This window comes from Loxodonta africana, chromosome 4, assembly GCF_030014295.1.
Source record: "Loxodonta africana isolate mLoxAfr1 chromosome 4, mLoxAfr1.hap2, whole genome shotgun sequence".
Classification (NCBI taxonomy): Eukaryota; Metazoa; Chordata; class Mammalia; order Proboscidea; family Elephantidae; genus Loxodonta; species Loxodonta africana.
The window spans coordinates 153,964,367-153,981,695 of NC_087345.1; the positions used below are offsets into that span (position 1 = coordinate 153,964,367).

The 17,329-nt window shown below is 42.3% G+C and overlaps 1 protein-coding gene across 4 annotated transcripts in view; it reads right to left on the reverse strand.

Annotated features, from left to right (window-relative positions):
* The window catches only part of FRMD4A (FERM domain containing 4A), a 350,000-nt gene that overhangs the window by 186,630 nt on the left and 146,041 nt on the right, over positions 1-17,329 (reverse strand). For all 4 annotated transcript variants that reach the window (XM_023548905.2, XM_010590718.3, XM_010590719.3 and 1 more), the window contains exon 2: positions 17,185-17,250. In XM_023548905.2, the coding sequence (XP_023404673.1) occupies positions 17,185-17,250 (66 nt within the window). The remainder of the gene's footprint in view (positions 1-17,184; positions 17,251-17,329) is intronic.

Below are 17,329 nucleotides of genomic sequence, written 5' to 3' on the forward strand. Positions count from 1 at the left end.
GCATTTCTCAGACTTACTTGACACAAACCTTTTCCTCATGGAGGATCTTCTAGGACTTATTTTCCATGGAGCACATTTTTGGAAATACTCGTTCAGTATTCAAATATTTAGATGATTTCCTCATAAGGATTTCCCTTTGAGAGCACCATGCAAAATCATGGATACAAGTTCAAATCAACCAAGTGGTCACCTTTCTCTCTCTCTTAATATGGTCACTGAGCTGGGAAGAATCTTCTCACAAGCATACTGGCCTGACCCCAGCAAGGATCAAAGGCCTGACACTAGGGTTCTGGAGTCTCTGCTTCTCCTGTGACACGCACCAAGAAGCGAAGAATTCCAGACCTTGTTTAATGAAGCTGTTTTGAACCTCCCAGAGATCGGAAAGTCAGCAGTGGGGAACGTACGACAGTTACAGAGAATCAGAGAGTCATGATTTCAGCCACCACATTTTTCACAACTGTCAGTCAGAATAATAATAATAAAAACAACCAAAAACCAGTTGCTATGAAGTTGATTCTACCTTATGGTGACCCCATGTGTACAGAGTAGAACTGTGCTCCTTATGGTTTTCACGATTGTGACCTTTCAGAAGTCAGAATAGTTGGCTTTTAATATTTTATCCCCCGGGACAACATTATTACTCAAAGTCAATCTCATCTATATGTTGCTACCAATATATTCACTGGGAGCTCCTTCCCTGACAGCACACCCGGGCATTCATCAGTGAGGAATGCTGAAGTGTGGTACTTTCACGACTGCCTGCTTTCTTCCATCAAATTCCAATTCCACACCTCTTCTGCAAGGGGTTCCCCCAATCCAGATGTCTCTGGTTACACAGAACCGTTGGGCATCTTCTATTCACTTCATTGCTCTCTTCATTCTGCCTCCTGTTCAGACGCTGCCAAGGAAGTCAGGACTCCGTCCGGTGGCCTCTATGATAACCTGCCCAGGCAACACTTGTAAAGAGGGACCGAGGAAGACAGCAGGCTCAGCTCCAGTAGAATCTGTGTGGAGGCCTGACAGCATGAACACGTGCCTGCCTGCTCCCTCGAAGAAACCTAGCACCAGCCCTGCCCAGCCCTGCCTGGGACCTGGCTTTGATGCCCCTTGGGAGGGTCCCTTCCATCGTACAAAAAATCACCATTCTGCTTTACTGGGTGCTCTTTCTCAAAAATGCATTAAATGTGGCATTTCATCCTTTTCATGAAATATAGGACATAACTTTCCTTCTCTAGTCATTTCCCTACTCATATCTCTGAACTTACAATGTACCATTTATGGCCTTCTTTCCTAAACTCATCTTTCACTGCTGCATTTGCTTGTTTGCTGCACTCTTTCCTCCCTGAGGAGCCCTGGTGGCACAGCGGTTAAAGAGCTTGACTGCAAACTGAAAGGCTGGTGGTTCAAACGCACCTGTCATTCCCTCTATAAAGATTACAGCCTTGGAAGCCCCATGGGGCAGTTCTACTCTGTCCTATGGGGTCCCTATGAGTCAGAATTGACTTGATGGCAATGGGTTTGGTTTTTTTTTTCTTTCTGAATTGTTTTCTATGTACTTGTCAGTACTGATGTTATAGTCTTTAGACTGTAAACTCCTGAAAGTGGAAGTCATTGCCTGTTTTACTTTGTTACACAGTCTGAAAAATTGACCATAACTATGACATTGCATAAAAGTATCCGATGATGATTAAGTTAAATACAATGATTACGAAGCTTCAGGGCTTGGCTGGAGAAATTTCCATTTCCAAAGACCTTTTGGTGAGGTCCCCATTGATTTAGTCATCTGTCTGGACAGAAGACTAAAGAAATTATATTTATGAGAAAAAATTTTTTTGCATGACCCTCCTCAATGATAATCTTAGCCAATAGGACTCTTGCCACAAAAAGCCCACCAAAATAATTCTAAGCAAGTCTATAGTAGATGGAAAGGTCTAAGGTTTTCAGTGAATCCCAGTTCATTTGTCTTTGCACACAATTAGGATTTTCCTCTTTTCTTTCTCCTTTAAGCTTGTAGAACACTGAGAGCTTCAGACACATCAGCTTTTCCAGATAGGCACAGGGTCATGGCAAAGAGACCTGGCTGGATCCTGACCCAACCCCAGGCTGTAATCTTTATAGAAGCAGACTGCCACATCTTTTTCCTCGAAATAGCCGGTGGGTTTGAACTGCTGACCTTTCAGTTATCAGCTAAGTGCTTAATTGTTTGAGCCACCCAGGGATGGTTTTAAATTTTATTAGCCTTTTAAATCCAAAAGACTGGGAACCACTGCATGGCACTGCCCCTATGTGAGCCACTGAAAGAAGCTACAGAAAGGCATACAGATCTTCCCCCTCCTCTGTGTTAAGATCTTACTGCCTTTATCCATGGTGTGGTGGTTAGTCATGCAGACCCCAGAGGCAGACTGCATTGGGTCAGATTCTGGCTGTCACTGGGCCCAGCCACAGAGTCTCTGATTCAGTAGGTTAGGGTAGAGCCCAAGACTGCATTGGCAGCTGCTGCTGCTGCTGGGTCAAGGACCACATTTTCAGAGCCACTAGTTTAAGCCAATCACATTCACCCTACCTCCCTTGTCAGTGACTGGTTCTCGGATAAGAGCACTAGAAGCTAATGTGGTCTTCGGTGGAGCAGGGAACTGAGGAGTAGAGAAGAATATCTGGGAAACGTTTTCTTCCATGACAAACGGAGTTAGGAGGGGAGAAACTCCCTCTCTGCCTTCGAACATCGTTGTGTGGGAACGTAGTACTTGGGGTTGCTGCAGACATTCCATGACCAGTCTAACCATTATAGGAGAGAAGGACACAGTCAAGGAGCCAGCAGAGCTTACCTAGAACTGACAGCATTAGATTTCACTGCGCTCAAACAAAGCGAAGCGGTATGGAAAGGTTATCATCTTTTCTGGAACGTGAGTACCATCGGGTGAGAGCACTGCTGTTGAACTAAGGGTGTCATCGCAGTATTGCTCCCTAAGATCGATGCATAAGATGGGAGTGGGTGAATGTGTGTGTGTGAGTGGGTGTGAATGCATGAGTGTACGTGTGTGTGTGAATGAGCATGTGTGAGTATGTATGCGAGTTTGTGTGCACGTCTGATAGAGCAAACTTAATGCTGAGGGCATTTTGCTATCAAAGGATACATTGGTTTATCTCTTGCTTTGTATTTAATATCCAGGAGGCAGGTGAAAACGCAATGATTTACATCCACTTCTCTGACTCTGTTACTGACACGTGGTAAAATGTAATGGAGAGGCAAGGTAATGCTGAGGGTTATTATAGTCCTAAAACACCTTTGTATGAAATACACAGATATTGGTCTACTGATACTCTTTCTGTTTTACAAATCACTGACACTACTGTAAGAGTAAGGAAGGCTAAGGGGCTTTTAGAATGCCAACATATGGCCCACTTTTATTGTAGTAACCTATCTTAAGATCTATCAACAATTTAAAATTTAAGAAATCATTGTACTGACCTATTGTCACCCTCAAAGGACTCCTTGTGACATTTTAAAACCTTTTCTCCCTATAAGAAAAATGTTCTTGACCAGTTTTGAGCTGGCAGCTCAGCATTTCCTGAGCAATGGGGTTCTCCAGAGCATCATCAAAGACTGCTGGGATTCCAGCAGGCTCTGTTAGTCACGTGTTCTTCTGGGCCTTGGAGAGTTGCACAGAATACATCTGAATGTCCAGAAACTTCCATTCCACAGTGCCCTGCAACCTCCGTAAAGGGTACACCCCCTAACAGGACTCAGCTGTTAATACGTGAACTTGTGTTTGCTTGGGCATGCGAGCAGTGGGTTGGGAAATGCAGTCATCAACATGTTTCAGAGGGACAGTATATGCCTTCAGTCTTTGTTGTTTTTAGTTGCCACCAAACTGATTGCAACTCATGGCAACCCCATGTGCACAGAGTAGAACTACTCCATAGGGTTTTCAAGGCTGTGACCTTTTGGAAACAGATCGCTAGTCCTATCTTCTGAGGGGCCTCTGGGTGGCTTTAAACCGCCATCCCACATATCACGGCCACGTATCACATATGACAGTGATCCATTGTATATAACTGGGCTTCAGTATCATTTAATGTAAAGCATTAATGATTATAGGCGAACAGTCACTTGTAACATACTAGGATGCGACCTTCAAAATAACTTTTTTCTATTTTATCCTCAAGAATGATGAGTGATTAGCACGCTTTGACATAATTTGGAGCTTAAAATCTAATTCACTTACTAGATGGCCATCTGTATGCCTCATGAGTACGTGCACATATATATCCTGTCTGTCATCATATGACATTGCCACCGGAGTTATATATGACCTTGGAAGAATTAGCAATGGTAACCAGAAAAGATCAGGGGATAATGTGTTGGGAAGCCTGGAAGGTTAGGCAGTTAAGACATTTCTGATAGACAGTCAGCCCATCACCTGTCAAGCAAACTCTCAATGAATTCTATAAATATTCCATAAAGCCTTGCATGGCACATACTGAAGATCAAATTCTCTGGAAAAATAATATTGTAAATTACATAGCATTTCAGTCTCCACAGTGCTTTCCCAAAAGGCCAGATATAGTTAACAGTTCCATTTTATAGATGAGGTAGCAAAGGCAAACGATTTGCCCAGGTTATCACAGCTACTAAATGGTCTAGCCTGGGCCTCTGATTCCAAGCTAATAGAAAACCAAAACCAAACCCACTGCCGTCGAGTTGATTCTGGCTCACAGCAACCCTACAGGATAGAGTAGAACTGTCCCATACAGTTTCCAAGGAGTGCCTGGTGGATATGAACTGCCGACCTTTTTAGTTAGCAGCTGTAGCTCTTTACCACTCAGCCACCAGGGTTTACATGCCAGTCTTCCAAGCACGCTACATGTTCTAATTCATTTAATCCAAATCGCAACTCTATAAGGAAGGAACTAGTATCAATTCACAGATAAAACGACAACAGGAATGATAACTGGGGGCAGTTATCATTCCCAGATGAAGAAACTGAAGCTTAGAGAGATCAAGCAATTGCCCAAGGTCATTGAGCTAAGTGTTGGAGTTAGGTCTGAAACCAGGCCATCTTGGCCCCAGAGCCTGTGCTCTCAGCATACTGCTTTCAAGTCGCTTTCTCTGGAGCCAAAGGCCTGATTTTGAATCAAGTCTCTACTATTTACTAATTGTGCAACTCTGAGTAAGTTACTTAACCTCTCTGTGCCTAAATTTCCTCATCTGGAAAATGGGAACGATAACCGTAATTGATCTCGCAGAGCTGCTATAATGATAAACTGATTTAAAATATATTAAGCCCTTAGAACAGTGTCTGGGTACAAAAATACATAATTGCTCAATTAGGTATTTTTAATCATTAAGCCATAAAATTTCTCAAATCATTTAAATATGGTTTATTAAATTAAAACTCAATTTATCTGCTCAGGAATGTGTTTACTTGCATACAGTAAAGGGTACTCATATTATTCTATCATCTTGTCTCTATCTAGAATAGTGATTTCCAAACCCTTAGGAGTCTGTGGAAGCCCCTCAGTGCCACTGTGTTGGTGGTGAAGGGCCAGCTGGTGGGCTCTGACCTCCTCCATTTATGTCATATTGAACAATGGATTTTGCAACTAAAAGAAATTCGAAAACCATCAGTCTAAATCACAACAATAAGGTTATATGCAACCCCCTGCAATCATCAAGTTCAGGGCCTCACATCTGTTGGGCCAAGTGTGGCAACTATAACATTTACCACAGCAAAGAGTGAGCAATTTTGGGCAGAACTACACTCTTCACGTCTCTGGTATACTGCCTCTTCTAAGAGGACAGGGTCAGATTATGGATGGACTTGACAGTCAGACAGAGGAATTCAAGCTGGATGAGCTACTGAAGGCTGTGAGCACTAAGACATCATGTGTTTGGTTTGTGTATGCGAGTTTCAGCTGCCATCTAGGGGGTCAGTTACAAATCACCAAGCAGGCAGCTGGAGGTGTGCGCTTGGGGCTTTGGCAAGATTTGGAAATCCTCCACACTGTTTCCACAGTTAAATTGTTAGTTCTATATTGGGCAAGTGAAAAAACAGGAAAGCAGAGAGATTCAAGGACTAAATTTTGGGGAAAGCCTATAGGGGATAAATCAGAACCAAACCGGTTGCATTCGTGTCAATTCTGACTCACAGTGACCCTGTAGGACAGAGTAGAACAGCCCCATAGATTTTCTAAGGAGTGGCTGATAGATTTCAACTGCCGACCTTTTGGTTAGAAGCCAAATGCTTACATACTGTGCCACCAGGGCTCCACAGGGGATAAAAGGCTAAGGGAAAAATACAGAGTTGCTGAGATTTCCTCAGAACTTCAGATTTCTTCATTCACCACCTTTGATACCCAACAACTCCATATTTCTCAGGACAGAAGGTTTCTCTTTGGGCTGGGTGGGACAAGTTGCAGCAGAAACTTCCAGAATGAATGAACCTGCCTCTCCATATCCTCTTGTGTCCCCTCCTTATAAAGGAGAATTAGGGTTCAATTGGTAGAATTGTACGCAGAAATGTTCCAGCCACAGTGAGCTAGAAGAACAAGCAGCCTGTTTAGGAATAAGAAGGGCCATTCGCACCTGAATTTGGAAAAAGTTGTACAGCCTTAAAACTCATGTGTCACCTCTAAACGTGAACTCTTACACCAAGAAGTTCGACAGTTACATCTGCTTAACACAGTGGTAGACAAATAATAGATATTTACCCAATAAGCAAGTATTTGAATTGAGTGATGTGCTGTGGTGTGATGAATTACCTAGTACGGCCTTTCTCACCCTGGTCTTCTAACTCCCACCCAGGTGACTGGGCAGGGCTGTGCAAATAAGATAACTGTTGCCTGTCTAGGGGACTGGTCAGTTTCGCCTTAAAAAAGCTCCAATTCCAGAGCAGAGGGAAGAACCCACCACTACCAAGGAAGGACAGACCAGCAGGAGATGGCACAGTGGGCTTCCTGGCCCACGGAGGAAGAAAGCTGAGCGCCTTTGGGCAGAGACTGATGGTCAGGGGGAAGCCTATGCCTGACTCACAAATACGGGACTTGCCAGCCTCCACAACCAAGTGAGCCATTTCCTTTAAATGGTTCAAGTGAGCCACTTCCTTTACATGGTTTGTGAGTTCTGTGAGATGCTGCAGAGAATTTAGGAACCCAAGGACAGGATGGAGGGTACTGAGGGGAGAGGGAGTAGTTGATGTTAGAGATGATGCATGGGACGGCAGCTTGGAAAAGCTGGACATTTGGGCCATCTTTAACCTCGGACTCATAGGAAGCAGCTTGGTGTTGATTCTTACATAAGAAATTATTCATTTATGTGCCCCAAACCAATCTGTGAGTATGGGTTTAAAAAAAAAAAAAAAAACCCTCAGATTTCTTAACTTCCAGCCAATTTCCTGTTACCTCAACCTTGCCACATGGCCTTTTTTTTTTTTTTTTTTTTTTTTGCCATTTCTATACTCTTCTAAAGGGATATGTACACATATGTATATTTTTAAGTGTGTCTTTTCCCTATAAATACAATTATTCCCATTTTGCTGAACTGCATTGTGTCTTAAGTTTGTTTTCACCCTTTCTTATTCTCTCTTTAGCAGGAAGACAAAAACTAGAGGCACAGAGTTGAATGGCCGTCCTAAGTTTCCTTAACAGGAAACAGTCTTTTAAAGGGCTGCCCTACAGAGACTGTGGAAATGATTTTGTAAAGGGTTAGAATTAAAAAATAACCAGTAAACAAAAGCAAAAACAAGATCATAAAAGACAACTTTCCTGTGGGCCAGTAAGTGGGGGCACTGATAGGCTTCCTCTCCCCTGTCCTCCTTTCTCAGGCCTCTCTCCCCCTTCACATTCAGCCTGAACACACACAACTGTCATTTCAGTCAGCCAAAAACCAAACCAAACCAAACCCATTGCTGTATGAGTCGATTCCAACTCATAGTGACCCTACTGGACAGAGCAGAACTGCCCCATAGGGTTTCCAAGGCTGTAATCTTTATGGAAGCAGACTGCCATATCTTTCTCCTGTGGAGCAGCTGGTGGGTTCGAACTGCCAACCTTTCAATTAGCAGCTAAGCGCTTTAACCACTGCACCACCAGGGCTCCTTTCAGTAAGCCAAAACCCTGCCAAATACTGGCAATTTCAAATGGTTCAAACTAATACATTTTAAAGCAGGTTAAAATTAGTGTGAAGGAAAAATGGGGTGCAGGAACAGGGCACTTATGGGAGGATGGGGCAGTGGGGGAGGGAGCAGAGAAAGGGTGTTGCTAGGCAACCAACAGCCTGAGCCCCTTCAGCCCCCTGAGATGGCATCCTACACCCTGGGCCTGGCTGAGCTGTCTGGCCCTGGAGGGGTGTGTGTGTGTGCGTGCGTGTAGGAGGGGGGTGTCACCAGACGACTGCATCAATCTGCTGCATCCTGACACTCCTCCCTCTCACATCCCCACAGGGAGATGTGGGATTCTCCTTTGTTCTCAGCCTGCCCAGAAAGAGAGGAAGCTCACCAACTTTTCCACAAAGGCCCTTGCTGGAGATAGGGGGTGGAAAGGGTTTCCTCCTTCCTCATTTACCCAAAAACCCAGGGCTGTCGAGTCGATTCCGACTCACATTGTTGCTGTAAGCTGCCGTGGAGTCAGTTCCAACTCCTAGCGACCCTACGTACAACAGAACGAAACGCTGCCCGGTCCTGCGCCATCCTCCTGATCCTTGCTACGCTTGAGCCCATTGTTGGAGCCACTGTGTCAATCCATCTCGTTGAGGGTCTGCCTTTTTTTCCTGACCCTCTACTTTACCAAGCATGATGTCCTTCTCCAGGGACTGATCCCTCCTGATAACATGTCCAAATATGTGACTTTCAGTGGTATCCAAACCACTAAATGAACTTTTGCTTACGTGTAAAGTTACCATTATGTTAGCTGTCTATAATCTATATCTTAACACTTATTTATTTCACCATGTGCCTTTAAAATGTTCAATATTATCAGCCACCCCCAGGGTCTAGAAAGACATCTGTTTTGCTCATTTGGTAGAGTGCCCAGCTTGGCAGAGAGGAGCCTAATGAATGATGATAGCAATAATGGCGAAGTTTGAGGTCAGCACAAAGCAGTGATGCTTGACACCCCTGTGGCTCTTGTTTTATGGGGTGGCCTGGTGGCCTGGGAGGTCCCGAACAGAAGGCAGATAACACAAAGTCCCTCTGTCTGCTCCCAGCTTCTGTGCATGGCTTCTCACCCCTTGGATGAGACTTTCACTTCTGGTGAATGAAGACCAGGCAGGAACAGATGGCAGACCTGGACTCAGGCTTCAGCAACTCAGCCTGAGCCCACCTGCCCCACCCTTAGCATTTAGACCCTCGGCTGGGAAGATATGGAATAGATACCACATTTTTTCTTAGCAACATGAATTTTGGGGGAAATTCCTGGTTTACTTGGTAGAAAACAACTCTTTGTATTTTTACAGAAGAGTATTACTGACTACAGAGGTAGCTAAAAATGGGGTATGAGGGTGAGAGTGTGTGGGTGTGTGTGTGTGTGTGCACGTATATATGGTACAGGACCAAGTCTATGAATTTATTCTACATAGCACTATTAGAAGGATCCCTGGTGGCAAAGTGGTTAACTGCTCAGCTGTTACATGAAAGTTCAGTGGTTTGAACCCACCACAGCTTTGCAGGAGAAAAGACCTGGCGATCTGCTCCCATAAAGATTTCAGCCTAGGAAACTCTATGGGGCAGTTTTACTTTGTCATTTAGTGTCACTATGAGTCAGAACTGATTCAACATCACACAAAAACAGGCACTGCAAGAGTTCTAGATTTTTTTTAAGTTACATATCTTTAACCCCATTATATAAAAAAAAAACAAACCCATTGCCGTTGAGTTGATTCCGACTATGGTGACCCTACAGGACAGAGTAGAACTGCCCCATAAGGTTTCCAAGGAGCACCTGGTGGATTTGAACTGCTGACCTTTTGGTAAGCAGCCGTAGCTCTTAACCGGTATGCCACTGGGGTTTCCTTACCCCAATAAAGGCAAGAATAACTGTTTACTTTGCTTTCAATGCTACTTTACTCAGAGCCCACAGTAACTCAACTTTCAAGATGGAATATCACTAGCACTGTTGTCAGAAAGAGATAAAGTGATGGGAAGGCAACCATTACTTAATCTACTGTCTTCCACACCTGATACCCCAAGGCTTATACATGATGTGAAAACCCTTCATCATCGTGTGTCACATGTTTCAGTCTTCATTGAGAGATTACAATCTGAGTTCAAAGAAACAAAGTGACCCGGGTTAAACCCATCTTCAGTTGCAGACCTGAGATAAGGTTCGAAGTCTTTCATTCTCAGTCATTTATGATGCTGGTGTTAGGGGCAGTATAGCAGCCACATTACAGCTTAACTATCTCCTGTTTCAAGGAGCACTGGTGGTGCGAACGGTTAAGTGCTTGGCTGTTAAGTGAAAGACTGGCAGTTTGAACCCCCCCAGTGGCTCCATGGGAGAAAGACCTGGTGATTATGCTTCCATAAGAATTACTGCCAAGAAAACCCTATGGGGCAGTTCTTTTCTGTCACATGGGGTCTTTAAGAGTGGGGCTCAATCCGATGGTACCTAACAACAGGAGCCCTGGTAGTGCAATGGTTAAGAGTTACAGCGAGCTACGGCTGCTAATCAAATGGTTGGCAGTTTGAATCCACCAGCCACTCCCTAGAAATCCTATGGGACAGTTCTACTCTGTCCTGTAGAGTAGCTATGAGTCCGAATCGACTCAACAGCAATGGTTTTAAAAACATCTCATGTCTCAGGCTTTTATTATATAAAGTTGTTATGGTACGGTGAAAAGAGAATAGGATACAAAGTCAGAAAACCTATTTCAAGCTATATATACTGCTTATCTAGTTATAAGACCTTGAGCAAGTTATTAAACCTTTCTAATTTCTGTTTCCTTATCTGAGATAGCTCTGACTTTACATAGTTACTGTGAGAATTAAATAAGATATGTGCCACCTAACCTCTAAAGAATTGTTAAATGTAGTTATTTTTTTTTTTGTGAGGACATCCAGTATTTAATTCGTGTAATCCTAAACCATTCTACTAGGCTCATAAACTTTTCTGTTGTTTAAATGAATTTTTCTCAATCTCTGAGAGACAGCCATTCAACAGCAATACAGTGTGAGCCACAAATGTGAGCCAAATATGAAATTTAAAAAATTTTCCAGTAGCCACGTTAAGAAAATAAAAAGAAACAAGTGAAATGTATTTTTATTATACATTTTCTTTAACCTAATATATCCCAAATGTTATCATTTCAACATGGAGTAACCAATATAAAAATCATAAGATAGTTTACATTCTTTTGTTTCATACTGTGTTTAAAATCTCTGTGCATTTTACATTTAAAGCACATAACAATTTGAATTGGCCACACTGGAAGTGCTCAGCAGCCACATGTGGCTAACGGCTACTGTCCTAGACAGGATAGCTTTAAATCTTTCCTGATATTTCTGTCCCAGTGGCTTCCTTGGGATTAGCGACGCTGTGTAAGATACCACCTTAATCTAGCTACTCTCTTTACTTCTTTTGAAAAATACTGCTTAAAGTTTGTTCCACTTCTCAGATAGGCACACACTGTTCCTCTATTTTAAGAGAAGTAGACAGTTATAAATGTCTCACCAATGGCCAGCAAGGGACTGGGCCAGACAGCAATGTGGAACTCAGAACATTGCCTCACTTCATGGGGCAACTTTTCAAACAAAGCAATGAGCAAGGCTCACCATGGTGGTACTGGGAAGATGGAGAGGACCCTAGTTTGTAAAAGCCTATCATCAGATGTAAGAAATTCTGCCAATAGAGCATAGTATCTACTCATCTAAAGTGACGGGAGAAGCAATGAACTGAGGTATTCTAGGAGCAGGGGGCAAATGTCTGTTTTCCTGAAAGACAGGATACTGTACCGTATCCCAAACCTGAAGAGAATCTTATAAGGAAGGGCCACACCTCAACTGTTCCAATCTAGTGAAAATCTATTCTATTTTTAAGGAACCTAAGAGATAGAGTTTGGAATCTTCCCTTATTAATGGCTTCTGGTACTCACTCATCTATGGACGCTCACTGTCAGGAAACTCTTCTAAAAGCATGACAAACTATTCTCATTAGAGCTAAAGCACATTTCCCTTTCTTTGCCTTTAAAATGCTCCCCCAGATATGCATTTGGATGAGAAAAACAATGAAGAAAATAATTTTATACCAACAATGGTATGAAGAAAAGACTTTAGAAGTTCGGTTTAATACAAACCACATAGGGTACCCTCTTATCTGGCCATAGAAGCTCCAGGAAGTGGCTGAGATACGTAGATAATGGTGGTCTCTCTAATTCTGATGAAGGGTTTTGGACTAAATTTCTTATCAGCCAGAACAATATTTGGTGACAGAAACAAAAGACATTTGCAGGTTGGATGTCAGAGTGACCCGTCTTCATACACTGTCACACGCTGAGGATCAAAGTTGAAGGCATTACCCGTTACTGAATGCTTCCATCATCCTTCCAGCTGTTTTTTTTTTTTAAACTGTACTTTAGATGAAGGTTTCCAGAACAAACTAGTTTCCCATTAAATAGTACATATATTGTTTTATGACACTGGTTAACAACCCCACAACACATCAACGCTCTCCCTTCTCAACCTTCGGTTCCGTATTAGCAGCCTTCCTGTCCCCTCCTGCCTTCTAGTCCTTGGCCCTGGGTCCAGCTGTTCTTAAGTGGAATTTAAAGACTCAAGGAGCCACATGGTAAAGAACTGGGTGTAAAAGGCGGCCTGTGGATTTAGGGATGAGCTTTTTGAATATTAAATCCTAGTCTGTGCCTTCTTGACCTTTTGCCCCTTCCCCCAGGATGGGTAATGTAGGATTTACTCAGCTCAATCAAGGATTTACAAGCACAGATTTCACCCAGTAATCCCAAAGTGCATTATAATACAAATACACAGTAAATGTGAGGATTATGGTCATTTTGTTCTGTAAGGTTTTCACCACTCCACATGAAATTGTCTGTGTAGCTGTCTGTGTTACCAGCGTTCTCTGATAGGAGCCAATTCCCGACTGCCTAAATCAGTTGTTGATTCCAAGTCAACTAACTCTTTTAACTTTTAAGCTGTTGAAGGTTTTCCTGCTTGTGATTTTCTGATGTGTAGCCTTTGGTGAGACTTTTGCCCTAATAACTAGTGCCTGAAAAACCAGACTCTCACCTCTCTCCTCTTCTTACGAATGTCTTTCAGTCAGTCATCCTTGTGTAAACCCGTTTGCTTCTCTGGGGAAGATAAACATTTCCCCCAAACCTGTCTCTCTGTCTTACATACCTTTTTACCTAAACAGAGTTGCTGTCTCCGCCATTCCACATCTCCACAGCTCCAGAGCAAAAGATTGAGAAAGACCTTGCTTCGTCTAAGGCTTATTTCAAATATTCTGAAAGTGTTCTCAATGACAACAACAGTAACAACAACAAAACTTCTAGCACTTAATATATTGTGGTGATTAAAGTGTAAATAAATCTTAAGGTTATCACTTTATGAACTTAAAATATCAAAAAGAGGAGAATGGGGTCAAAATGTTTTAGGTTATTAAAAACCTATTATAAATGGGTCCAAATGTGCTAGAGAAGAGGGATTATAAATGGGTCCGAATGTGCTAGAGAAGAGGGATTCCTTTTAGAAAGGATAATCTATCGAAAAAATATAATTCTGGACAACAAGACTTTGTAAACCAAAAGAAAAACAAACAAACAAACAAAAATCAAACCCGTCAAGTTGATTCCAACTCACAATGACCTTATAGGACAGAGAAGAACTGCCCCACAGGGTTTCCCAGGCTGTAACCTTTACGAAGCAGACTGCCACATCTTTCTCCTGTGGAGTAGCTGGTGGGTTTCAACCACTACACTTCTGGTTAGCAGCTTAATGCTTAACCACTGCCCCACCAGGGCTCCTTGGACTTTGTAGAGGAGAAAGAAAATTCATAGACTTTAACTGGCTTTTATCTAATAGCTGTAACCTTATTTCTCCAAGTTTTGCTGAAGCCTAGTCTGCAATAATGTGAAAAGAAATTTAGTATCCTTTTTTTCTTTTTATGTATATATTATATTGGCGCTCTGGTGGTACAATCATTAAGTGCTGAGGTGATAACTGAAAGGTCTGTGATTCGAACCAACCCTGTGGTTCTGTAGGAAAAAGACCTGGTGAACTGCTCTCATAAAGATTATCTGCTTAGAAAACCCTATAGGGCAGTTCTACTCTGTTCTACAGGGTTGCTATGAGTAGGAATTGACAATTGACTCGACAGCACACAACTATATATATATATACACACACACACACACGTTTATATATATGTACGTATATAAAACCAAAACCATTGCTATTGAGTCAATTCCAACTCATAGCAACCCTACAGGACAGAGCCAAGCTGCCCCATAGGGTTTCCAAAGAGCAGCTGGTGGATACATTAGCAGCAGAGCTCTTAACCACCGTGCTATATATATATACATATATCTACACACACACACATATATGTGTATATATATATATACACATATATGTGTGTGTGTGTATATACATATATACACACACACACATCTTAACTAAATCCCCTACCAAGCAATTGGCACTATGGCAAGAAGTCCTATGGCAAAAAATAATACCAAGGTATCTCAGGATTGGTCCATTCTTTCAATCAGTATTTATTTAGTTAGTGACAATATGTCCCAGCCATTGGGATAGGTACTGGGGATACACAGTAAGCAAGCCATGGACACAGTCCTCAAATTGTTGGCAGCTCTTGGAACTGTAGACAAGTAAACAGAAAATGACAATGAGGTGTGACAAGTGCTGTAATAGGGAAACCACAGTGGAGGGGCAGCTAAGATTCCGACTGGGGAAAGGCAGGGAGGAGAGTCAGAGAAAGCCTTGGGGAAGAAAGTGTTTTCCAAGCTATGAACTGAAGGTTTAACAGAAAGCAGCTGGTTACAGGGGGGTGAGGGCGGGGGTGGGAGTGGGAAGGAAAGTGTTCTAAGAAGGGGGAATAGTTCTAATAAGGGACGAGAAGAGCAGGAACGTCTCTTGTTTGGTCTAATTCAACATTTTCTTGATTTTAAAGGGTTGAGGAGAATCGCTCCAGAGCTGTGCAAATTAGTAATTAAATATATTTTCTGTGGCTCCAGTCCATTTCAGATGCCCCCATTCATATTTTCCCCAGGCAGGCTGGCCAACAGACAGGAATTTAACTGCCGTTTGAGGCCTCATTTCCTGCCTCAGAGGGTGGCTTCTTTCCAAGGCCTTTAGCACTGATTTAAGAAAAGCATATAAAACACACCAGACCACTCACCTATAAACTCCTCACACTGATTGGGACAATTTAAAGGATTCAAATGCTTTAATTAATGATGCTGCTAATTGAAGAGGTCTTGCTCAACTTTACCCCTGGCTGCCTCACTCCCCCAAATCTAAACCATGAGCTTGACTTTTAACAACTGTCGAGACTGTAGGCCTTGGAAACTAGCCTAATAAGGACATAACCCCAAACATGGGCGAACTCTATATACATGGATAAATTAAGCATAGCATTTCCTTATAATAGTGGAAAAACTGTAAAACACATAAATATACCCGAATAGGTGAATGGTTAAATAATAATAATATATCCAGTTCCAGAACTTATGCAGCTATCAACTAAATGACAATTTATAGTAACTCAGAGAATGCTGAAAGACAATTTAAAGTGGAAATATAAAAAAATATAGAATTATATATATATTATGATTACAACCAGGTCAGAAATATAAGTCTGAAAAATGCTGGAAAGAAATTCACCAACATGAGAATAGCAGCTGAATAAACGTAGCACAATTATGAACTTTTTCCTACTTTCACTATTTCCTATACTGCATTTATGTTGTTGTTGTTGCTGCTGTTAGTTGCCATGGAGTTGATTCTGACTCAAGACAACTCCATGTGTGCAGAGTAGAACTGCTCCATACGGTTTTCAAGGTTGTGACCTTTCGGAAGCAGATCACCAGGCTGGTCTTCCACGGTGCCTCTGGGTGGATTTGAACCTCCAACCTTTTGGCTAGTAGCCAGTCGAGCACTTAACTGCTTGGCTCCTTAACTGCATTTCTTGTGCCTTTATAATTTAAATACTATTAAAGCTTGAACTCCTCAAGTTATCAATATGAACACTTTCAAATCCAAGTAGTCTGTAACAGGGGAACGTGAGACGAAAATATCTGTATGTGAATCTTCACAGTGAAGCAAAGCATTTCCCCCAGTGAATGGACATGTGGGTATCATTTCAACTGCCTGATGAACTGTACTCATTTTAGGGTAAAATGTGATGGAAGATGAGGAGCAATGCCCTAAAAATCTGAGAGAGAGAATCTGGGAACATAAACTAAACACAATTATAAGAGTTGGAGTTGAAGAACAGATCAGGCATTGTAAGATCTTTAAATCAGATCTGGAAACCTCCGGATTCTCTATGGCACTAGGTAAAACAGCCATCTTTCCAAAAGCAAGCTGAACAAGACCAGGGTCTACGGTTCTAATTACTTCTCTGACCTTTCTAACTCCCAGGTGTTCCTAGTTTGGGGACTAATTGATTTATTTCCTGTGTCTCCATTTCTCCAGGTGTTCAACAGTGATGGCAATGTTGACCCAGGGAGTGGCGTAAGGTGGTGCCTTAGCCCTAAGAGGGAAGATAGAGCCAAGAGATTACTTCTTTCTTGATAACTATGAAAGCTTAACTTGAAAATAATGAATTGTTTTCTATCCCCTCTGAGCAAGGAAGACGATTAAATCAGTTTTAGTTACAGCAAGAGTTATTTCGGTTGTATCATAGTTAACTCCTTTCAAGCAGAACGACTAGCCGATGGCAGTTGTGGCATTTCCTTTTCTAGAGATTTGTAACAATAGTCGAGATAGACTCTGTCGTTGAAGGGCTTAGGCATGGTGAACAAAGAAAGAGAATGAGCAAAGATAGCATACGTACACCACACACACAACAACTGGTGTGCCGTAGTTCTCTTCTCACAGATTGGAGTAGATAGAGATTTTAAAACAATTTATACTACCTTCCTCCCCCCACACTGAATCAAAGTCTGAATAACATGTGTCTCAGAAATAACTTAGAAAGGTGATTAAAGTCATTTACCTGTACTAGGAGTTCCAGCTTCCGGTCATCAAGGAGATGTACTTGGCATCGGCGGCCCTCCGTCATCTACAAAAAGAGAAATGATGGTCACGAGGCGTCTGGCAGCCTGACAAACTGTTACAATCTCCCATTCCTCTGGGCAAAA